This window comes from Vicia villosa, linkage group LG1, assembly GCF_029867415.1.
Source record: "Vicia villosa cultivar HV-30 ecotype Madison, WI linkage group LG1, Vvil1.0, whole genome shotgun sequence".
Classification (NCBI taxonomy): Eukaryota; Viridiplantae; Streptophyta; class Magnoliopsida; order Fabales; family Fabaceae; genus Vicia; species Vicia villosa.
Genome location: NC_081180.1, coordinates 3,046,307 through 3,072,039, shown reverse-complemented (window position 1 = coordinate 3,072,039; position 25,733 = coordinate 3,046,307). Strand labels below are relative to the sequence as shown.

The window sequence follows — 25,733 nt, the reverse complement described above, 5'->3', positions numbered from 1 at the left end:
GAGGATGCACATGAATCTCTGCTGAGGAAAGAATTCAGTGGGGAAGATGAATACTTCTGCTTAACGATCCACTAGGGAGATGAAAGATCCGCTGGGGATAAGGAACTTGGCATAAGAACCTCTTGTTAAGACAACTCCACTGGGGAATAAGATGACTCTCCTGGGGAGAACAGGTCAATCTGTTGGGGAGAGAAACCTCTACTGGGGAGAAAATGAGGCATTCGGGCAATGGTACCTCATTAAGAGCCTGCTGGGGAATCTAATATCATTCAATCATGATTCAACTGGGGAGAAGATATTCTACCAGGGAATAAGGCTTCTGAAGGACGAAGATTGCATTAAGATGTGCTTTGCTGGGGAGATGAGAATCTTGGAACAAGGAAAACCTCATGTGAATGTACTCAGTTGGGGAATGAGAATCTCTCACTCGGCTAGATCCATCGATATGCTGATATGATGCACTCGAAAGGATGCATCTGCGAGGTAAACTGATAAAAATGCCCCAGGATATAGCATGACGTCCACGGGATTCCTCACATGGCAGAGGAAACTGATGTTCACCCACAATGGGCAAATGCAAGAGCAAACAAATTGTCCCACATCTGAGCTTGAAACTTTCCAAACAAGCAACGGATTCAAGGAGTTGGCAGGCAAGCAGTGATTAGAACACCAAACAAGCATCGGCCGGAGCATCAAACATGCATTGGTTCTCCAAGAGAATGCCACCAGGAAGTGGGCTTAACGGGTCAAGCAAATGTTGACTTCAAAGAGGCCAAACAGAGACTGGCTTTCATAGTGTTCTGCATATTCGTGTTGATTGTGAGGATGCCAACAAGTATTGGACTTTCAGTCTCAGGTCAATGTTAAGGATGACAACCTTCACTTCTTGACGGTCTTCGAATTCACAAGTAGTTTAGCTCACACCTGAACTTTAAACTGAACACCTCCTGATGAGGATACAATGCCATTGTATATTGCTTTGCCCCAACCTGTAAGGACTTTGAAGAAATTAGTCTCGTAAGGACCTTCTTGAGATTCGTGCTATCATATAAAACTTGCCCCAGTATCATGAACTTTGAAATCATGCCCCTGATTGACCAGAGTTGGCAGTAGCTTCACCTACAGTTGAGTGAATGCCCCTGATTGCTTTGCATTTTGAGAGATTTTTCGAATCTTGACCTGATTGCCTCAGATTGTCTGAAAACTTGCTCGACAAATATTCAAACGCTTTTGTGCCCTTGAGGGTGATCAGACTTTGAAATATTCTTGCTTTAACTCAACGGAGTTCTGAAGACAACTTGCCCTTCGGGAGGGATAAACTTTTCATCTGAAGTTCATGATGGAAACTTTCTTGATGTTAAGCACTTGTTCACATGCAAAGAATGTTTATTATGAGAAATATAATTATAATGCAAAGAGTATGTTTGTCTTGAAGTTTAAAGAAACTTTTGAAAGGATGTCGTAACATCGATTTTTGTTAAAGAAAGATGGTGCGATACCAACTCAAGCGTTTAGCAAAACTCCTAGGAGTCAGCTTACCGTATTCTCGTGTATAGACTGCTTTCGAATTAACCCCGCTTCAATTAGGACTTTCAAGGGTTGTAACGTGGCCAGGTTCACAGTTTAAGAAAAAAGGATTTTAGGCTCAAATTATTTGGTGCCCACCCCCTTCATGATGTTCTCCAGTCCTAAGTTCAGTTAACTTGACATGAGCATTCATCTTTCAAGAGGAGTTTGAGATGATTGAGGAGCCAATGAGGTCTTCTGGACACGGCCGTCACTTTACCTTTTGTTTTTGGTGTCTGATCACACGACTTTATTCTTTTGATGAGGATTTTTATTTTGTAATCCTTGTTTTTCGCTTTTGCTTTTTTTTGTTTCCCTAACTTTTGCCTGGACAAATTCTTTTGAATTTTGATTTGGATGTCCAGCGGGATGCCCTAATTTTTGCCTAAGTCACATGTTTTCAAGTTGTTGACTTAGCGGGCTTTCTTCTTTTTTCTTTATTCTTTTTTTTTGAACAAGTCGTGTGATCCTGAATTTCTGATTTGTTGGAAATGCATAGTAACTGCCTGAGTCATTGATTGATGAAGAATTACCATTGCGGTATCATCATATTTCGACCTCCTGATGTGAGGGATAAACCACAACGCCTTTGATATTGGTCTCGACCTCCTGATGTGAAGCATAATCATGATGTCTCAACTTCATGAGGTGAGGGATAACCGTTGTGGTTTTGACGTTTCGTCCTCCTTTTGAAAGATAGCCATTGTTGTATCCTTATATGTGTGCTCCTGATGAATTTAGAATGCTCGATCAGGTTAACTGAATACTACCCTGCCCCAGGGTTAAAATAAGGGTTTTTTCTGCATAGAAAAGAAACTCCTACTTCGAAGGCTCAGAAGGGTTAACGAAGGTCTATCTCCCTTATATCTCCAGTGTTTGGGAATTTGAAACAATGCCTGTACATCATCAACAGGGTTCTACTCAAAAGCATACCATTTGAGGTTCTTGGTATTATGTTCATCATTCTCCCTTTGGAGTTATCATGCTTTATTAACAAGAGTTGAGATCACAAAAAGCATATAAAAACATATAAGAGCAAAAGCGAATGGATTTTTTCAAGACAAACATATCCAATGCATTATGATAATAGTTCAAAAATAAACAAGTTTTGCATGCAATAGTATTGAACAAACAAGAAAGCTTAAACATGAACATGCATGATGAATTAGGAATTGCCAATGTTGAGGAGATCCTCTCCGTATGGACTTATTGCTTCAAAAGATCCGCTAAGTCAAAGGAAAACTTCAATTTTGGCCTTCAAGTGCGAATATGATAGCCTTAGAGTCAATCAGGTCTTGTACTTTTTCTTTGAATAGATGACAATCCTCAATCGGATAACCAGATGCCCCCAGAGTGAAAAACACACCAAGCATTGCATATATTCCTATAGAACACTTTAGATTACTTCCCAGCAGAAGATTCCGACACAGTCATACAAGATTTGTAAGTGTCTAGCTTTTAGGGATTTGAGTTGTGCCAGTGGTGCACAAACTCAAGATACAAGGCGTCTTGCTTATCCCTCGGTCGGGAGCCCCAAATACAGTGACTGGAGTTTGTGAACGCTTTAGGGATTTGAGCCGCCAATGATGCGAACTCAAGAACACGGAGTCTTGCTTATCCCTTGGTCGGGAGCCCTAAACAAAGTGATTGGAATTTGTGAATGCTTTAGGGATTTGAGTTGCCAATGATGCAAACTCAAGAACACGGAGTCTTGCTTATCCCTCGGTCGGGAGCCCTAAATATAGCTGCTGAAACAGAAAATACCATCATGAATGGAGGAAACTTGTATTACTATCAGCGAACAACAATAACCTATGACGCTTGGCTATCAAAGTCATTACTTGGAACACACAACAGTTGTTGGGAAGGAAGCCTCTGGCAGTACAAGTTTACAAGTGATTCTCATTTGTTACTCCTCGAGGAAGAATAACAGCCTGCTTGCAGCAGATGAAATGAGATTTACCAGTAGATACCAATATGAATAAACTTGAACATCTTTGTATCAAGCAAGTTCTGGACTCTTTGTATCTCAACACCTTGTAAGGCTTGACATTATGATCAGGTGCCCCCAGAATGGAAAACACCGAGTATTGTCGTCAAAATCAGGAGAGCAATCTGTGGTGAGGAAGAACCAAAGCATGAATCTTAACCAACTGAAATTCCAACAAGCAGGGAAGCAACTGAACACCAGGCATTAGGATTACATTAGCTTGCTTCTCTTCCGTCTCTGTTGACAAGAAAATGCTAGCGATAAGGAAACTCCAGGAGGAGGAGGTGACTCAGGATATGAAACTGAACCTTGAGAATGAGAGGTTTCTCTGCATATCACTCTCGATTACTGTTTGGCAGAAGATTCTGGTGACGTCACATGGAATTTGTAAGTGCTTTAGGGATTCGAGCAATGCAAATGGTGCAATGCTCAAGATAGACAATGTCTTGCTTATCCCTCGTGCGGGAGCCCCAAGCAACTTAAAAGACTTGCAAATACTAACATCATGACCAGGTGCCCAGAATAGAATTCACACCTAATGTCATCATCATCAAGCATAGAATTTGTAGACATCCACACAGTACGAAGCTTAACCAGTTGCAAATAAAGCAAGCATGGAAGCAAATGAGCATAAGACGTGTCTTCATAGATAATCCCAACTGAGCTTTCCTCTTGGTCACCCCACAAAGTTGTTTCATGACTGATCTTTGAGCACACAATAAGAACAAGTCAAGTCTTTGAGTCTGGTGAGAGTACCAAGTCTGAATAAGAGATCCTTGATTCTGAACACCTGTTATGCATGAAATGTATGAGATGCATGATATAAATGCAATGCCATGTTCATTCAATTTCCAAGGAATTCTCGTGTTTTGATTTTTTTAGCAAGAAAGAGATGGAAAAGCTCGACACGAGGCTTAAAGATACAATTCCTTGGAAATGGAAGGAACACATATGCTAGTATGCTAGTTATTTTTTGTACATCATTTTTTGGAAAAGTAAATATGCAATGATGCAAAGTGGTGGGAACCACAATACTGGATATATCTGGGATACCAATAAATCACGCGGCACAGGTTCAAAGGTTTGGCACCAATTCGGAACTCCCCGTAGATCACGGGACATAACCAATAGAATCAGAACCATAGTCATCATAACAGGAACAAAACCACTCGAACAAGAACCACAGTAACCCTCGAACAAGAACCATGGTAACCCTCGAACAAGAACAGCGGTAACCCTCGATCAAGAACCAAAGTCACCATCAATATACCTGTTAAGCAATGATTGATTCCCGCCCCACTCACGGGTAAATCTAGGCCAGGGTAGGTCAAAAAGCCAACAGAGGATCGAATGTAGGCGTTATCATACGATATTGCCTCATTCCACCAAGCTCTGCCCGTGGATACGTGATCAGATCAATCAGGCATACGCCTTCTGTCCGTCACGGCCACTCTAGTCCTAGTTCCTATGGTATCACTCATAGCCTGGGTATTGGGCCTTTTACCTCTTGAAACACCCACCCACAGATAGAAATCCAGACAGTCCAGAATATGATGCAGAAAAGTAAAAGCGCACATAGAATGCAATGCAAACAGGTAAATATGCAAAGCAGTAAAAACACCCAATGATAAACACACAAGCGCTAGGATCGACTCGCTAGGTCCGGACCAGCAACAGGTCTAGACGTCCCCAGCAGAGTCGCCAGCTGTCGCTACCGCGAAAATTAACAGAGTCGCCACTAGCATATTTATCCTGAAAAGGAAGGGAATGCCTGCAAACCACAAAACAAAACAACGGTCTCACGACCAGAGAAAAAGGGTAAGGGAGTCGGTTACGCGGGGGGAAGGTATTAGCACCCCTCGCGCCCATCGTACTCGATGGTATCCACGCTTATGTCTAAACCTATGGGTGTGTAAGCAAATTGCGCTAATCTGGACTAAAATGCATGCAAAATGTAGGGAAAAGAAAGAGTTATGCTCGCACGGGCCCTACCCCGCTGCCTACGTATCTGTTTTGCAGAATCAGAGCTACCGTAGCTCGGCTAACTAATTTTTGTTTGTTTTGTGTTTTTTAGGTGAACGAGTTACATTCACACTCCGCTGCTCGACCTTTGGAGACTTATGCTGGGAATGGAGCGGAACTAACAAGCTCTTAAGAAAAGAAAATCAAAGAGTGTGGTTTGTGTTTTAAAGAATGCATGAGGAAGACCTAAGCTAAGGGGGAAAGCTTGCTACCTAATGTTATCATACAAAGGGTACCAGTCTAAACTAAACTAAACAACCTACGGGGAAAAGCGAATGCAAACAATATAGCACACAAACGAGCATCCACTCGTGAAGCAAACAAACCAAAGGCACTGGCCAAGTGGTAGAAAGGCGGTCCCGCCATAGCCAAGGGGAGCAGCTCAACCCAAGTCAACCAAGCATCAGACCTCGTGAAAATGATCGGGCCATAGACAAGAGGGCGGACCCCTCTCAGCAACCAAGCCGTCACGGATCGTAAAGGAAAACGGTGCGTGCGTACACCGAGCATCAACGTCGAGCGACGCGAGCTATAAGAAAGGCGGGGGTCCGGCTACATGAACCCTTTTCCTGACATACTCGATAACAAGATCTTTTGCACGTTCGGAAGCGAGCAACGCGAGGCGTGCGCATACCAAACAGACTCGATGAGACTAGGCGGGGGTTGATTACGAACCCTTGACCGCATGCCTTCCATGAGGACTTAACGGAGTGCCATATAGGACTTATTACACCGTGACTCCCTGCCGCAAAGCACAAATGTAAACACACCAACAAAAACAGAGCCTCTTTCGAGGGCTTGGCCAGATGCATGTCTAAGTCCTACTTCTCATGTTATAGGATGATGCGAGAAAGCGATAAAGTACAGAAAGAAGTAAAAGGGAATAGAGAACGATACCAAACGGATAGCAAATCCGCAGTGAGCTAGCAACGCAAGCAGAGAAGAGACTTCACGTAATCTAACATCCATCAAAGCCAGGAGTCCAGCATAAGCATCAAAGTGATGCGGTGTGAAAATAAATCACAACCGCTATGTGGTGCGTATCAAACACAACCACACAAGCAACCTGCAAGAGAAACACCAGCCAGAAGATACAGGAATATACATCTCAATGAATGAAAGATCAGGTGAATCGCATCGAGAATAATTTCGTGTCCCACAAATAAAGTGGAACACGAGGCAAATCAAGTCACATCGGAAGCGAATTCATGTCCCACAAATAAAGTGGAACACGAAGCAATCAAATCACAATCGAACCCTCTCAAAGTACCTCGCACATCTCAGCAAACAAATCAGTAATAACAAGGAGACACGTACCCACCATAGAAAATAATAGAAGTTAAATTCTAAGTAAATTCTAAAACAAAATCTAACAAAATTAAATTGTTTTTTGTGACATTTTTATCTAACAAGTAATAGAACAAAACTATGTACAAAACAATTAAATTCTAACAAACGAAAGATATTACATGTTTTTGATTATTCTTTTTATCATGCAAAAGTCTAACAAAGGAAATTGTTTTTATGTCATTTCTTACAAATATAGAAAACAAAAATCTAATTCTAACTAGAAAAGATTACATGTTTTTATTATTTTCATGCAAAAATCTAACAAAACTACTTTTCATTGCATTTTATTATCTAAGAAAAATATGAAATCAAAATTAAATCTAACATGAATAGAAATGTGAGTCTGAGGGGGTTTATTACTGAAACAGTGGTGCAGAGAGGTAAGCAGGGGCGCAGGCCCACAGGGAATATGGCCCATTAGATAGTTTTTGTCACAGATTTATTGTTCATGAGTTTTTTTCTACCAAAAATGGCGCATGTATTGGGCTTAAGGGGGGTGAGGACAGAAATTTCATGAGCCCAAGGTTGATGGTCCACAATGATTATTTTGATTCAATTTTCAGATTTTGTTTGATCCAATTGCATATATTCAGATTTTTGATCCAATTAAACACCAATCAATTCTCATCACTTAATTCCAATTAACTCTAATTAAACTCAATTAACAGCAAATTGAACAAATAACCAAATAACCAGAGAGAGGAATTAGGGTTACGTGTTGTGGTTCTTGGAATTTCTCTGAAACTTTTTCCTCTCTTCCTTCCATCGTGAGCGGCGCCGGTGAGACTCAACCTCACCTTTTCCGATCAAAATCTCAAATCGTCACCGTACGATTTCGTCCCTCTTCCTCCTCTGTCCAATTGCCTCAGTGCTCTCTCGAACTCAGCACACTCTCAAACTTCCTCTCCGCTCGCACGTCTCTATTTCTCCGCCTTCGTCTCACATATCTTCTTTCTCACTTTGACCTCACTGCGAACTCTTATGAATATCTCGCTCTATCCCTTTCATCTTCTCCGGTTCTCTGCGTTTATGTTGGAATTGTTGTTGTTTGCAGATTGCGTGGAGCCATGAGATTATTGCGTGATGATGAACGGAGGGGGATCGGAGTTGATGACCGAGAATCTTGAGGTTGAAGGTGCGTTGCTGATTGTTGATGAACATTGTAGTGATGACGACATCGATTATGTCGTGTAGATGATGATGTTGAAATTGAAGAGAGTTATCGCTTGAAGGTGAAGATTCTGTTATGTGATTAAGATCGAAGAGTAATTTGCGGTTATGATTTCTGAATTTTCTTTTTGCAGATTCTTGATGAGCGAAGGTTGTTAAAGATTGAAGAAGTGAATGAGAAGGTGGATGAAGATTGTTGAGATCAAGAAAGAGAGAAAGAGTTTGTTCTTGTGCGATGAAGATGAAGAAGGTTCTTTGATTCTGAGTTTTCTTGTATGTCTTCAAGATTGAAGAAGATGAAGGAGAATTGAAGGTGATTTTTCTGTGTGATTGAAGGTTGGTTCTGGAAGAAGATTCGAGAGAGAATTCGGTTAGAGGCAGTGGTTGAATATTCTGAATCCTCTGAATCGAGAGAGAGGCTCGAGAAGTTTGTTACGTCTCTTTTTTTCTTTTTTTCCGATTATCAGTCCCCCCCAATTTCTGATTTGTGCTGCTGCTTTTGTATTGTGTTGCAGGATGCGAATACGGTTCGGTTTATTTTCTTTAACGTTGGCTTTGCTGAACCGGTTTCAGTTGAATTATGCAGGTTATTAGTTGCAGGTCCTCATCAAAAGTGGCTTCAACAAGAGTTGTCTTGTAAATTGAAAATATCATGTTGCAACTCTATCGACTGCTTTTCTTTTTAGATGCCCATCCATTTGCGCTATTAGAACTAAGTTGGTATAATCTGAGAATTTCATGGAGTTTCTTCTTGAGTGTATTATTGACTGGAAGGAGTTTGGATGATAATAGATGACCATTTGTAATGAACTTGGTGTTGACTTATTCTTTGAATGTAATGGAAATACATAACATATGATATTGTATTGGACGTTTGGGTATTTTTATTTGAATTTTGAAGAATGACATGAATTTTGAATGAAAGATTTCATATGGCGTAATGAACTCAAAACTCGTTCTTGAACTCGAAATAATTGCCTTTGTAATTTGCGCTTTGCTCGTCAAGAAATCCACATAAATGAATCTCAAATCCAACTCTAATTCAATGGAACTCCAATTCATCATGTCATGTTAACTTGCATGACAAGTAACAAGCAATTGAAAGAATAGTGTCTTGATTATCAATTCAATAGCAATATCTTGAAGAATCTTTGAATATGAATTTAACTTGAAACATAAAAGAAACCTCAACATACAATCCAATTAACCTCGGTTGGATCTCAACAAACTCAAACACTCAGATGGGAAACTCTTTATTACTTTTCATGATTTTTGGGAAACGAAATAAACGTCCCTCATAAATCTTTATTATTTTTCTTCAATTTTTGAATGACGAAATAAACGTCGTTATTAACTTATAGCTCAAATAAAGAGGGCAAATTTTGGGGTGCAACACATGCCAATGCTACCACTAGTCGAACAGTCTCCAGTCTTGCTACTAGAGCAAATACTTTATAATAGTCGAGTCCTTCTCTTTGAAGAAACCCTCGAGCTACTAGCCTTGCTTTATATCTTACTATCGACCTATCAGCATTATTGTGTTTCAATATGAACACCCACTTCACATTGATAACCTTTGTATGTGCTGGAAATTCGACTAACTCCCATGTGTTGTTTCTTTTGATTGCCTAACTCTTCAATCATAGCTAACTTCCACTGATTAATCTTCAAAGCTTCGCTATAGTTGATTGGTTCAGCACCGGCAAGTAAAGCAAAATGAACTAATTCTCCATCTGGTGTGACTTTATCATCACCCATCACTTCATAATCATGAAGTCTTGTTGGACGAGCTTTAGTTCTTTGAGGTCTTTGGCTTGTGCCAGCTACATCCTCTTCGACTTCGACTGTGTCAGGAATGTTAGAAACTACTTCGACCTCGACTGCATCTTCAACTGGATTTTCAATAATTCCTTCGACTTCGACTTCAACTATTTCTTCGTCGACGTTAGAGCTCAACAATGGCTTGCTAACTGAATTACTAGAATTCTAATTCCAGGCAGAATTTTCATCAATCACAATATCTCGACTTAACACAATCTTCTCATCTATTGGATTGAATAACCTGTATGCATCAGTCTTGTGATATTCTACCACAATCATAGGTTCACTCTTGTCATCAAGCTTCCTTCTTCTTGCATCAGGAACATGCTTGTAACACATAGAGCCAAACACCTTCAGATGACTTACAGATGGTCGTTTGCCACACCACACTTCTTCAGAAACCTTATTCTTCAACATTTTGGTAGAGCACCTGTTCAAGATATAAACTGCAGTCGAAACAACTTCACCCCATAAAGATTTTGGCAAATTCTTCTGCTTTAGCATGCATCTTGCCATATCCAATATGGTTCTATTTCTTCTTTCTGCAATTCCATTGTGTGGAGGCGTATAAGGAGCAATTACCTCATGATCAACACCATGTTCTGCACAGAAATTTTTAAACACCTTAGATGTGTATTCACCATCTCCATATATTCGCAGAACTTTGATCTTCTTCTCACTCTAGTTTTAGCCAAGTATCTTGAACCTCTTAAAGATTTCAAATACTTCATCCTTTCGTTTGATCACATAAATCCACAACTTTCGACTAAACTAATCAACAAACAAAACAAAATATTTGTTTCCAACAAGATTATATTCTTCGAATGGTCCACATACATCTGAATGTACCACTTCAAGTATGCAAGATGACCTCATTGGAATAGTCGATACGAAAGAATTTCTTGATTGCTTTCCGACCAGACATCCTTCATAGAGTTTGTCGGGCATCTCAAGACTTGGAATACCAGTAACCATATCTTGAGCGATCAGTTGATTAAGTGATCGAAAGTTCAAATGTCCTAACCTCAAATGCCACAACCAATTATCCTTGTGGTCGACAACAGTTTTAAGACATTGAACTTCTGTCGAACTAATCATAGTCTTAAACGTCCTATTCTTCGACAACGAGGATTTTAAGACCAAAGTGTTCTGGGTGTCGAACAATTTACAAACTCCATCTTTCATGACAATTGAGAAACCTCTTTCGACCAGTTGTCCAACGCTTAGTAAGTTGCAATTCATTCCAGGTACATAAAGCACATCTTTGATCATGGCTTTTGCTCCATTCATCATCTGAAAAACTATGTTGCCAGTACCTTCTGCTTGCAACAAACTATTATCAACAAGTTTTACCTTGCTCTTCTTCGACTCATCGAAATCTGACAACCACACCTTTTTACCAGTCATGTGATTCGAGCAGCCCGAGTCGAGAAACCACATTTTGGATTCGACATGGTTATCTGCAACTGTAGCCATAACCACCATACCACTTTCAGAATCATCTGAATCTTGGCGTGCAAGTTTCGCTCCTTCGTCCTTGCCTTTTGTCCATCCATTGCCTTTCTTGTACCAACAATGTTTGGACATGTGACCGCACTTTTCACAGTTATAGCACTGCACACCCTTACCTTTTTATCTTCTTTGTCCTTTCGATAGGTTCCTCCTCCCCCTTTTGAGGATTCAGAAGTCCTATCTTCGTCATGCTGCTTGTGGGGGTTCGACCAAGGCTTCTTTCCCTGATTCTTGTCGAATTTGCCTTTGAATTTGTTGGAACCACCATTCTTTTCCATGACTGAGCTTGCAATGCCTGTATCGAATCATGAACTCCTTTCCTTTCAACAATCCTAATCTCATGGGCCTCCAACGAACCAACCAGATTCTCCAATTTTAGGTCTTATACTTTGTTGGATTCTTGAATAGCTACGATAATATGATCAAAGTGAGAGGTCAATGTACACATTACCTTCTCAACTATCATCTTATCGGTTAGAGTTTCACCACAACCCTTCATGAGATGGACGAGTTTCCGCACCTTCGACACATACTCTGCAACCTTTTCGTCTTCTCCCATCGACAACAACTCATATTGTCGATGCAAGGTCTGCAACTTGACAACCTTGACTTTCTCACCTCCTTCATAATACTTCACCAGAATATCCCATGTCTCCTTCGCTGATTCAGCATGAGAAATCCTGTCAAAGTTTGCTGAATCTACCTCCGTTTGAATGCAATACGCAGCCTTGCAATCTTTCTTCTTGACTTTGTTGTGGGCTGTTTTCTATGCTTCAATTGCATCTGCAGCCAACATAGGTACGCCGCCTGTAACCACTTCTAGAGTTTCATGGAAGCCAAATAAGGATTGCATTTGTTTCTTCCATCGGATCCAATTCTTGCCGTCAAGAGTTGGAAGAGAATTCGGAATGCCATTAGTACCATTCATATTACAGCAATTGATTCACGTTCCCTGAAACAATAACCGGAAGCTCTGGATATCAATTTGCCATTAGTACCATTCATCTTGTAGCAATTGATTCACGTTCCTTGGAACAATAACTGGAAGCTCTGGATATCAATTTGTTAGTGCGTGCGACACTTTTAGTGAGGAGAGAAAGAGGGAATAATAAAGAAAATAAGGATTATATTATTCACTTAAATGGTACAAATAAGGATACAACCTATAACTATTTATATACAACCCTAATTGGGCTTGAGCTTACCCAACTTGAATTATATTTGATATTATTAGATTAAATTATATTTGATATTATATTAATAATATCAATCCCACTAATATCTCAACAAATCTAATAATATCTCAACATAAAGGACATTAAAATGTATCGATCCGAAATGTGGTGGCATTTTCTAATTTGATGGTTATATTGAAGGTGACCATCGTCAAAGATTTGATTTCTTGAAGAAAAAAAAAAGACAACGATGAAAACGATGAGAGAAAAAAAAATAGAAAAATGAGAAAAATTATTTTTGCTGAGGGTTGATATAGAAAAATATCTAGGGGGTGTTTGTTTCACGGTATAAAAAATTAATCCCTGGAATAATTTTCCCAGGCATAACATTCTAAGGAATAAGTTTTTATAAAAAGTGTTTGGAAAGTATTTTAAAAAGTCTAGGAATCTTTTATTTTTAAATTATTTTTAATTAATAATATATTATAATTATAGATAGAAAATAATAATTATAAATAAAATAGCATGCTTAAACATGAGAGAAATTCTTTCATGAGTATAATTTTTTCTTAGAAACAATTTTTTATTTTCTTCTAACAAATATAGGTATTTTTATTTCCAACCTTAAGTTCCCAGGAATATATTTTGTATCCATGAAACAAACACACCCTATTACAGTTAGTTACCCGTCGTAAATGCATTGTTTTGAAAAATACATGCGTAAAAGAAAAGATTAACCAAAAAAAAATTATATTATTAAAACTAAATTGAATTTACATCAATGAGTATCACCACTTCAAAATTCTCCCACCTTACTTTAAACCAATTGCTCAACAATGCCAAAACCGTTGCTCATCTTAAACAAACCCATGCACTCTTTCTCAAACTCCTCACTCCAAAACCATCCCATCACCTTTTTGATCGTCTGCTACTTCGGGTTCTTCACTTCAGTGCTGAAAAATCCAATCTTTACTATGCCCACAAACTGTTTGATACAATGCCAAACTGCTCCAATTGCTTTCTATGGACTTCTCTCATTCGTGCATTCCTTTCCCATCACACCCATTTTCGTCATTCTATTTCCACCTACTCAAGAATGCATCAAAATGGGATTATTCCGTCTGAGTTCACGTTCTCATCAGTCCTCAACGCGTGCGGGCGTGTCCCTGCTTTGGTTGAAGGGAAACAAGTGCATGCAAGAGTGATGCATTCAGGGTTTATTGGTAACAAGATTGTGCAAACAGTACTTCTTGATATGTATGCGAAATGTGGGTGGGTGTGTGATGCACGTAATGTGTTTGATGGAATGGTTGAGAGAGATGTTGTTGCTTGGACGGCTATGATTTGCGGGTATGCTAAGGTGGGGAAGATGGTTGATGCAAGGTTGTTGTTTGATAAAATGGGGGAAAGGAATTCTTTTACTTGGACTACTATGGTTGCTGGGTATACAAACTGTGGAGACATGAAGGCTGCCAAGGAATTGTATGATGTCATGAGTGGCAAGGACGTGATAACACAGGTTGCAATGATAGCTGGGTATGGGAAATTAGGAAATGTGAGCGAAGCCAAAAGAATATTTGATGGGATATCAGTGCCACGGGATCCATCAATCTGCGCAGCGATGCTGGCTTGTTATGCCCAAAATGCATATACAAAGGACGCTATTGAGATGTATGAGAAATTGAGACAAGCAAAGATTAAAATTACTGAGGTGGCAATGGTGGGTGCTATATCAGCTTGTGCTCAACTCAGGGACATTAGAATGTCTAGCTCATTGACGTACCATATCGAGGAGGGTTTCTGTGGTAGGTTCATCCTTATTGGTTTTTTCTTTACGTTAGAAATGCTTGGCACTGACCTTTGTCCTTTTGTTTGGTTGGAACCTATTTCTTTTTATCTCAGAAAGGACACATATTGTTTCCAATGCATTGATCCACATGCACTCAAAGTGTGGAAATATAGACTTAGCATGGAGGGAGTTTAGCATGATGATCTACAGAGATTTGTATACTTACAGCGCAATGATTGCAGCTTTTGCGGAGCACGGGAAATCACAGGATGCTATAAATCTTTTCTTAAAGATGCAGCAGGAAGGTTTAAAGCCAAACCAAGTTACATTTGTTGGGGTCCTCAATGCATGTAGCGCTTCAGGTCTAATTGAAGAAGGTTGTCGATTTTTCCAGATTATGACTGAGGTTTATGGTATTGAGCCCTTACCTCAGCACTATACTTGCATGGTTGATCTTCTTGGTAGGGCTGGCCAATTGGAAAAAGCATACAGTCTCATAAAGGAGAATTCGGCTTGTGCTGATGCAACAACTTGGGGTTCTTTATTAGCAGCTTGCCGAGTTTATGGAAATATGAAATTGGGTGAGACTGCTGCCAGACATCTCTTTGAGATTGACCCTACTGATTCTGGAAATTATGTTCTTTTAGCAAACACTTATGCAGCAAATGATAAATGGGAGCGTGCAGAAGAAGTTAAGAAGTTGATAAGTAAAAAAGGAATGAAAAAACCTTCAGGGTATAGTTGGATACAGAGAGAGATCAAAGGCCAGTATCAAGAAGAAGCACATTGCTTGTTAGTTTCATCCAGTTAGACATATTCTTTTATGTTTTCCCGATTACTTTCTGTCTTGAGTCTATGAAGCACGGACGCCGGAAACACGACACCAACATTGACAAGTCGACACTGGTTATAATTTGAAAAAATGAATAAATTAATCCTAATCACAAGTGTCGGTGTCGGACACAGACACTGACACGGACTCACCTTTTTTCAGAGATGATGGTGCTACAGAAAAGCACTGCATGTCATATGTTGTTGCCTACTTGCTTGTATGTTCGAAGATTTTCCCTAATTGTGGGACGAGCTTTATATTCTGGACCATCATATCATGAAGCCATTAAGAAAGGTTTGCCAATCAATCTGATGGTACGAACCAGCTCCATGCTTCTGTTTTGGAAATGTATTGTGCCCGAGAAGCAGAAAATACATATTCTATTGTGCAGAATTGATATAATGAAGATGAGGATGGGAACGAGGAGATGTAGAGTTTCCCATACGAAGAGCCTCTCTGCTGGGGCCTGGGGTATACCTTAAGATATACCAGACACAAGTGAATACATTATCCTTGATTACTTGAAACAATCCTTGCATGTGGAAGACTGCTTTGAACACAAATTTGAAGTTCCTTGGTATGAGTTTCCCATCCCACGTAAATGACGGCCATTGTAAGTAATAATACGGTATGTGATTGGCGTGGTCCTATCCTTCTTATCAGCGGCGTGGCACTGACCGGTGTTATGATTGGACTGCAATTGACTTTATTTGGATACATTCATTCTTAACAAGAGAATATGTCTTGTAGTTCAAGAGTGGAACCTGGACCCTCTACTTCATCAAGCATTTGGAAGAAAAATTTTCATGTAAAATTGATTCCTCGCAAGGTGATATAGTGGCTTGGTTAAAAAAACTTTGCACCACACTACACCGTTGGAGAGCATCCAGATCTTCTTAAGGGTTTGCATTGTGTCAGGTACTTGATTTATTTATACTATTCCCTTAGTCTCTATTAACTTTTAAGTGATGTTTTCCAAAAGAACTTTTTATTCTATTTACCTATTACTTTAAGATTTTACAACAACAAACATTGTGAGGGGAAAACTTGCATGAATTTTCATTTTGTGGTCATCTATGTAAAATTGTGTCGGAAGGACATGCAATGTGAATGTGATAAGTCGTTAGTTTGTGCTATGGCTATTCATACCGCCCAGTTCTAATCGAATATTATTAAAAGAAAAATAATAAAAAAATTAAATTTAGGAGAATTAGATCAATGTTAGAGAGTGTTGGGGTAACACCTATAATAGAAAAGATGGTGGAAAATAAATTTAGGTGGTTTAGGCATGTAGATTTCATGGTAAGGAGAGTAGATGAGATAGATAGAAGTCAAACGACTAGAGAGAAAAGCCTAGAAAAAACTACGTGAGAAGTTATTAAAAAAGATCTTGAAATTAATGATTTGGATAGAAACATGGTCCTGGATAGAAGCATGGTCCTGCTTGGAACACTATGCCAAAAGTTGAACCATGTAGCCGATCCCACGTAGTGAGATAAGGCTTGGTTGTTGTTGTTATAGGCCAAAATTCAACGTAATAACAAAATAGATCAAAATAATTAGTCAACTGTCTCGTTAAAAATAAAATCATTTCATTTCTTATTCAATGTTTTAAAGACACTTGATACTTGTTAGCATTTTTATAATTTAATTCATTTTGTCAGAATTACTTGTAGCAGTATGAATAACTTTAATAATTTTTGTGTTTCTATTGTGATCTCTCTCACCAAATTATTAGTTTAATCCAGTCTTTTTTTCTCTCTAGAATGACACATGTATTATAATACAACTCGCTTTAGAATGATTCCATTCACATATGGCCTATTGAGCCGGCTGCCAAGAAACATCATCGTTTTTAACCATGCTTTTGTTTCTTTCTATATTATATTTATATTATATAAGAGAGTCTTTGGGTTGTAGTTGGTATTATCTTAAAAATAAAAATTTCTAAAAAATATGGCAAGTAGTTAGCCATCCATCATGAAGTGAGTTGGCATGAATGTCTCTTTCATGTTTGGTTTGAAAACAAAGAAAAATGTAGTTTGAAGATGAATACAAAACCTAGGATTAATGAATTTCTCTAAGTTATATTTGGATTTTAGTTAGTGTAATTTCATTTTTATTAGTTAGTGTAATTTCTCTAAGTTATATTTCACTTTAAGTTAGCATATCCTTATTTTGACCAAGTCTATGTGTATCTAACCGAATCTTTTTTACAGAGGATTTGAGTTGTATGTTTCAACGTCTAACTTTGGACTTTACACCAAAATAATGTTTTAAAATTAGAAACAATTAAAAAATGAGTTGGTTTTGGTTTGAACCCTTCTTGTTTTTTTTTTAATTCAATTTCAGTTGATTCATACATTCAAATCTCATAGTAAAAATCACCATTTTTTAGTTTGCTTTTGCCATAAGCTAAAGAAAGGTGTTGCTCCCAAAGAACGTTATATAGTAATAAAGATATTTGAAATTCCAACAAACATAGAAAGAGTAAAACATAATTAAACAATAAATACAAATATAAAGAAATAGAAAGTGATACAATGTATAAAACACACACCAAAACTCACCCCTAAAAGTAAGTATCCTGTGAAAGAATTACCTCAAAAGAATTACCTTAAGAACAAGCTGAAGTACCCAAAATATACAAAGGGGTCTAAAAGTAATAAAAAGACACAAAAAATAACCAAAAAAATTCAATATAATCTTTCTACACATGATTCCTACACCTAGAGGGTAGAAGAACCATATGGTTGATATCCATTAGCACCATTAACACCATGTGAAGTTTTGTTCTCAACTTGTTTCCTCTTCAAAACTATCATCCATGTGTAAGCCTCCAAAAAGACAGCAATTCCCCCCAAAGCACCGATTATTCCAATGTAAGCATGTTTCCAGTTCTTGTAACGATCTCCTACAGAATCTCCTAAAGCTTCAAACCCTTTAAAAACATTCGCAATGCTAAGGCTTATGGTTACATATCCAATAACATGGTGGTAGATATTCCAGTAGAGTCTAAACTTATGGTCTTTGTTTGGCCTCAGAAACAGAGCAAATACTTGTAGAGTTGCCAGCGTTACAAGAACAATAGCAATTGCTCTATGTGTGTCATATTCAATACCCTCTGAGTCATGACCAAGTTTGAGACCAGTTCCAAATCCAGATAATCCAATTATGTAAGCTGAGACTTGACATGTTATGTGAAGATAAAACCATGCTGGGTCTGCTGATTTGAATACCTTCAAATATCTTGCTATTACTGCACCTGTTGGCATCAAGATTCCCCAGCTTATTGCATTTAGTACTCCATGTGTCTGAAAATTAAGAAGAAGAATAATTTAGATTCAAAAACCAACTAATCAAACACGAATCATATCGAACTATAAAACATTGACACAGACACATAACACGATGTAAAAATTCTTATAAGTTAGCGTATATCAATTGAATCCTTAAAACATTAGGTACTTACATTTCTTCTTCTTTGAAGTGAACCGATCCCACTTACAGCTTGGGAGGTACCAGAAACAAGATCCAAAAGTTCCCTAGAGTTTGTGTGGGATGATTCATGGCTATGTTCTTGAGGAGAAGAGTCAGAAGAAGATAGAAACCCGTCTTGCCATACATGAACCAACGAGGTAGTACCATTTGGAAGAGTCAAAGTAGCAAAAATAGTAACCTCGTTATTTTGATATGTCGCAGAAAGACCAGAACTAGGATAACTAATTGGTCCTTGTTGCAACGTTGTGAGTGTGTTTGCAATTGATGAAGTATAAGCTGTTGTGCTTCCGTTAGCGTGTGGAATAGCAACCAAAGCTTGAGCTCCAACCATGGCCGGCTCGAGAGTGCTGGTGGGATTGATAGCCCAAGCAACCCACCTATTTGTTGAAGTGATTCCAGCATGTATGAATGCTATGTCTAGTTTGCCACTGGATTGATCGTATGACCAATGGAGATACGAGGTTAATTGTGGAAGATCACGACATGTTGTGAATACTTTGTTGTCTGTGAATGTTTGGTTTTTGCATGTTTGAGCTGAAGATGTAAAAAAAACACTGCTTATAACACATAAGGCCAAAGTGAGTCTCAACATGTCACCCATTAACATGAAACTAATGATCCTTCTTCTTCCTTTGTGTGGATTCTGTTATGGTATGATCTTGAAACTGTTGAAGAAATTTGTGATATTATACCAAATAATGTCTTTGAGAACTAGCTCAAAGGAATTTTTGTTTTTGTTATGTTTTTCTCTTGTTGTGATGTAAATAAATAAGTGTTATAGATGAATAGAATATGAGAGGGGTAGAGAAGAAAGTTTCAATTATTTATAAAGAGTTGGTGGGGTTTGGTTGTTGATGTGGAATGATGGCGGAAAGGAGGGATAATAATAATATTATACAAATTTTTGAAGAAAAAATCATACAAATCTTATTTTATTATATGTAAAAAGGAAATTGTCAAAAAAAGTACATATGAGATGGAAACCGTACAATTTTTGAATGATTAAACATATAAGCCTTTGTTAATATTATAAAATAGTACTACCACTGATCATAAAAGAAACTTTACTGCTTATAAAAAAAACTTTTAATTTGACCGTGTCATAACATTAATTAATTCTTTTGAGATTTTTTTCTATAATTATTAATTAGAGCCGTCAGATGGCGTCAGTGCGATACAACCCGCTCTGACCCGGAGGGCCAAAGCATATCAAGAGATCGAAGTGGGTCGGTCTGGTTATTTTATGGGCAGTTAAAATTGAGTCCGACCCAGTTTCTAATAGGCCATGTGGCTCGATGGATCAGTTAGTCCATTATTTCAATATTATTATATCGGGTTCGATTCCTATGTAAGAACAATGTTTTGTCAGTGTCCGTACCTCTCGGCACAAGTTTTGGATTATTAGGGTCCCAAAGTCAAAAGAAAAAATTATAAGAAAGATGTCATGGATAAAAGTTACATAACATAAGTATTATAAGTAGTGAATCATATACTTAGGTAAGTGATATTTAAAATATTCATCAAATCAACATCCATATATATGAATTCCGCAAAAATATTTATGTAAAAACAGAGAAGAACTGAATGTTATCTCTAATATTTATCAAACATCATTTTGAAAACATATTTTCATCCTCTTTAACTTTTCTATTTCACTTGAAACCCACTTATACAATTATATCTTAACTCATTTTTTTTTTAAATTAACTAAAAATATTTTATATATTTATGTTTAGACAATTTTTTTATCCAACCCCATACCTTCTTAGGAACCGCAGTGAAATTCCAAAAACGCCCTTATATTTCAGAAGTGCATCTCCGAAGACAAAAAATGGTGATTTTGGATATGCATCTCCGAAATCATTTTTTTTATTTAAAAAAAGTGTTTTCGGAGATGCATCTCCGAAAAGGTGATTTCGGAGATGCATCTCCAAAAACACATGTGTTTTGCAGTTTAAACAAAACAGACTCCCCCTTTTCATTTTACTCTAAAACTCAAAACTTTCAAAAATCTCTCCATTTTTTCCTACTACTATACAAAGTTGATTCTCTAAACTTCCTCTACAACCTTCAAAGACTACTTAAAAGGCCAAGTTTCAAAGCTTCCAATTTGTAAGTTTTACATCCTTCAACTCTAGGATTGAAATGCATAGTAAGGTTGTTGGAAATTAGTGAAATGTTATAGGGTTTAGTTATTATATGTCACTGAGGTTGTTTAGATAGCAAAAATTTGATTTTGAAGCATTAAGGGCAATATGTGGGTTTTCTGCAAAAATGGAGTTCACAGGTAGTTTCGAAAGTGCACTTCCGAAAACACCTCTCTGACCAATTTCGGAAATGCACTTCCAAAATGAACTCAGAATTGTTTTTTTAATTTTCTTGATTGTTTCGCCTTCTGACCGATTTCAATTTTTTCAGGAAAATGTCAAGAAATCCCGCACGACTTAGACAGGGTACGGAGACCTAGACGCATCGGCTCGACGCGAGCGGGCCTCACAATTGATATCGACACGGGTACGAGGCCCAGTACCCGTCCAAACGGATGAGGCGCCTGCTGGTTCCTCATCTGGATCTAGGAGTCGGCTGGCTCGGGCGTCTTCCTCTCGTGAGGTGACACGTGAGGAAGAGGAGATCGAGGAGGAGGTGAGACACGAGGAGGAGGAGATACCTGATGCTGACCCTCTGGGCGGGGAGGAGGAGGAGGGCTATCCGGAAAGGCCTATGGACACTTCCGTGCTGATTTACTACTACGACTACGTCATTCGACGTGTCTGGGCGGGAAAGGTATTTATTTATTTAGGTTTTTATTTAACCGTGTTTTATTTAACCGTGTTTTAATTAGGTTTTTATTCCACTTTCTCCTAACGGTCTAACTGACAATCTTTTTTGTTTTTGTTATTGTTGTAATAGGAAAGGACGACGATAAAATCCGTTAACCATGCGCGGAAGATTTTTGATCTGTTTAAACCAGAGGTCCTATGGTTTATTGATGTTGTAGCTGGTTCCGGGCTTGGCGGGTTGTACATGACCGGTTATTCCACTATTAGCCACGACATGCAGGGGGATTTCGTGGAGCGCTGGCACAAAGAGACGTCTTCTTTCCACTTTTCTGTTGGAGAGTTGACGATCACCTTGCACGATGTTCAGTGTCTACTCCACCTGCCGATCAGAGGGAGGCTGCTGCACCATTCCCAGATACAGAGGGTCGAGGCGATTGAGTGGATGGTCAACTATCTGTGTATGGACCCAAACATGGCTGGTTATGAGTGTCGGATGACGAGTGGGGCTCATATCCGTTTCTTCAGTTTGAGAGACCTGTATGAGAACCACTTGGTGGCGGCGGCAGAGTCCGAGCAGGAGGGTGACAAGATTTTTACAGAGTATTATCGTGTTTGCGCTCTGCGGTGCTGGTTCATGTTCTTGGTAGGCACTGCACTCTTCGTGGACAAAAGTGCAACCTACGTCGACAAGACATATCTCCACTACTTTATGGGCCTGACTACCATTGACCAGTGAAACTCGGGGGCAGCTATTCTGGTATACCTATACCAGAAGGTGAATGAAGCCTCTAACTGGAGGACCAAGCAGTTGACTGGATCTTGTACACTCATGACGGTACGTTTCTTTTTAATTATTTCACATTTATTTATGGTTCATATTTATTTTTAACATATTATCGTATTTGTGTTTCAGGGTTGGATCATCTCGTACTTCTCCCGCATCCACGGCTTCCCATTGATCCTGCGTACACTGACGCTTTACCCAGGGCCGCCCGATACGTTCTCCAAAGAGAGAATAATGCAGTGGACCCATATCGCGGGTACCTCAACCACACTACTCACGATGACATACGTTGGACGCCATTCACCGACTACCGTGTTGTTGTCCCATTCGACCGCATCGCGTTATACTCTGGATGGTTGGCATGCGGGGCCAACACCATGGTGAGGTATCTGCCGGAGCGGTGCATGAGGCAGTTTGGACGTGTGCAGATGATATCGAGGTCACCGTATGAGGCTGCTCCCGACACAGTTACTCGAGTGGAGCTCACTGCTATATTTGAGGAGTGGGCGCATCATTTGGTCCCGGAGGAGTATCGGCGTAAGGAGGCCACCAGGAGTGGCACTGTGTAGAGGGGTACGTGACATGGTTCTATCGCGTGTCACATCCTCTAATGACACCCGACGCTCGCGGAGCTCCTAGGCCAACACACAAGGAGATCTTGGAGAACCAGCAGGCCTAGGATGACCATGCCACTGATCTCCTACTGATATGCCAGCGGATAGAGATGCTTGGGCAGGACGCATTGGACCGAGGTATCATTGAGCACGGCGGTCCAGAGACAATTGCCATCTTGGAGAGGATGGTCGGTGACGCGGCCGGTGCGGTGGCATATACGAGGCAGAGGAGGTCCCAGGGAGTTAGGGTTAGACATACTCGATAGCAGTTGCCTATTTATTTTCTATTTTTGACTTTTTGGTATTCGGGTTGTATTATTTTGACATTTACGTACACTATTTTTTGTATATATAATATTAGTATTTTATTTCAAAATGCGTCTTATATTTAGTTGATATCAAACACTATTTACTTTAAGCATTGTCGTTTGCATTGTCGTTTAATTTAAAATACAAGACCAACCATTGTTTAGTAAACAAAAAAATAATTTCCTACATATTTCGGAGATCCATCTCTGAAAACACCCAAAAATGTGTTTTTGGAGATGCATCTCCGGGGACACCCTTAAATTGGTGTTTTCGGAGATGCATCTCCAAATTCTGCAAAAATCTAAAAAAAAAAAAGACTTTGGAGATGCATCTTCGAAGTTAGAGATATGTTGGAGTTTTCAGCAGGGATTCTCCTCTCCGAAGGGTCTATAAAAAAATTGTTTATGTTTAATAGGCCACTCTAAGCCCACTTGGCCCTGATCCAATCCAAAAAACATAAACTCAATGTACATGGCCAAAAAGATAAGATTGTGTTTTTTTTTTTGGTTTTTTACGATTCAACCCATAATAAAATATAAGATTGGACCGGACCCATTTTGACTTTATAAAATTAGTTGTTTGATACGTCTTATTAACTGAGAATTGCTTAACATTAGTCTACTAGAAGCATAGCATAAGTTTTCACTAGCTGGTTTTTCTTTTTAACACAATTTCAGTCTTTTATGAGAATTAATTTGGCTATAATTATTTAAAAAAAAACAATAAAAATCATATGATTTTAGGGAAAAAGTGTTTTTATACAGGCGAACAAAATGAATTATTAAAAACTAATTTACGGGTCATTTTAGTATTGAGTGAATAGGCAAATTAATTTTTTAAATGGGAAAGTATTTTTTCCAAAGTCACTGAATAATTATAATTACAGTTAACTTTTATCTTTAAAAGTTAGGATATGACACTTTAATTTAAAATTTTTTTTTTTTTTTTTGGTTTATCACCACCGGTTTAGTCCGGTTTGGGGGATCAGCTCTGGCATTAAGTGGGTCAAACCCCCTCCCGATCACAGTTGCGGGGGATCGAACCTTACTTTTGTTGAAGTTATATCGTGCGGTTGAAGTTTCGTAAGTTTTCGAATTTTAATGTATAAATGTGTTTTGAAAATCTCATTCTTTAAGTTAACTTATGAGATGAGATTCAAACTCATTTAATAAGATATCTAGAGTTTGTTTCAATTCTTATCGAATTAGTCGTTGCTCATGCTATTGAATTTTTAAAAGTTTGGAAAAATGTTTGTTTTGATTTTAATGATTGGTTCTATTGAAGAAAAAATCTTTGATTGAATCGTTGAGTTGTTCTTGACATATCTCTCCCTCGGTGTGTGTATTGTATACATGGCGTGTGTGGGATATGAATTTCTGGTTAGGTTAGTTTAGTTTTGTTTAGTTCCTCTCTATGTTGATTCTGATTGATTTGATTATGTTTGGTTTGAATTGATCTGGTTTGAATCAGTTTGATTTGTTTTTGATCAGTTTAATTTGATTTGGTTTAATTCTATTTTGTTTGATTTAGTTTGGATTTGTTTGGTTGATTTATTGCAGCCCCATCCCCATTGATTCTTCTGTTTGATTGCTTCACAATATGAATTTTTCTATTTTGGTTATTTGGTTGTTTTGTGTTGACTCATCTTCATTATAAGGTCACAACGATGGTTCCTCTCTGAACCATACATCTCAACATAACTCAACAATTTGATTATAACTCAGCATAATAGTTAAATATATAATTTCTCAACAATGTTCATCAATATGGTAAAAACAACATCAACACTCAACAAGGTTTACTCGAAACTCATTAGAGCTCACAAATAACTCTTCCACTTTTATTCAAAAATAAAGAGTCATAAGGTGTACTCTAACCTTAACTCATTTACTCTTCAATTCAACTATGAACATATTAGACGACTCAAACTAAAATCATTTAATTCACACAACTCTAAACATATCAAACTCAACTCTAAAATATCAAATAACTCAAAACTACATCCTCTTGATTCAAATCGACTCTAAAACATATCAAACTCAATTAATTGCATCTCGATCGGGGTTACGAAACTCCAGTACGCATGAAACAAGATGATCAACGCAAGACTAAAATTTGAGTATGAAACTCCAGAGAACTGTTATTTTTGTGGCGCTCCTAGACTAAATTTCCTCACTTCAAATAAAATATTATTGCGTTAGCTTTCTAACACAACTGAAGACACCTCAAACAGATTTACGAAGCTCAAGTTACACATGAAACAAGACGGTCAATCTCCTTTTATGCCTATCTACAATTTTTTTGCATTTTTCTCCCTATTGACTAGATCCAAAACACGTATGTTTGAGTCACAACCGCCCCTATATACACAAATAAACTAAAACATGAGTAATATGAATCAAACGTCACAAATTCAACATCACATATTCAACATTTATATTCTCGTCATATCATAAGGCATCAACACATTTTATTAATTCATAACTTATACTCTTGACTTATCATAAGACATCAACAT

The 25,733-nt window shown here is 38.3% G+C and overlaps 2 protein-coding genes across 3 annotated transcripts; one reads left to right on the top strand and one right to left on the bottom strand.

Moving 5' to 3' along the window:
* The first annotated feature begins 13,319 nt into the window (after window positions 1–13,319).
* Window positions 13,320–23,212, top strand: LOC131626689 (putative pentatricopeptide repeat-containing protein At5g37570). 2 transcript variants are annotated; one of them, XM_058897534.1, is made up of 5 exons: window positions 13,320–14,411; window positions 14,509–16,145; window positions 21,147–21,512; window positions 21,639–22,343; window positions 22,422–23,212. In XM_058897534.1, the coding sequence occupies exons 1-2, from the start codon at window positions 13,388–13,390 to the stop codon at window positions 15,204–15,206; spliced, it is 1,722 nt and encodes a 573-aa protein (XP_058753517.1). In that variant the 5' UTR covers window positions 13,320–13,387; the 3' UTR covers window positions 15,207–16,145; window positions 21,147–21,512; window positions 21,639–22,343; window positions 22,422–23,212. The 2 variants fall into 2 exon arrangements, with proteins under 2 accessions (XP_058753517.1, XP_058753512.1); XM_058897529.1 differs by lacking the exons at window positions 21,147–21,512; window positions 21,639–22,343; window positions 22,422–23,212 and adding an exon at window positions 18,718–18,851.
* Window positions 17,640–19,335, bottom strand: LOC131626702 (cytochrome b561 and DOMON domain-containing protein At4g17280-like). The gene is made up of 2 exons (XM_058897540.1): window positions 18,700–19,335; window positions 17,640–18,541 (listed from the first exon to the last, which is right to left on the bottom strand). The coding sequence occupies exons 1-2, from the start codon at window positions 19,333–19,335 to the stop codon at window positions 17,957–17,959; spliced, it is 1,221 nt and encodes a 406-aa protein (XP_058753523.1). The 3' UTR covers window positions 17,640–17,956.
* Window positions 23,213–25,733: the final 2,521 nt, after the last annotated feature.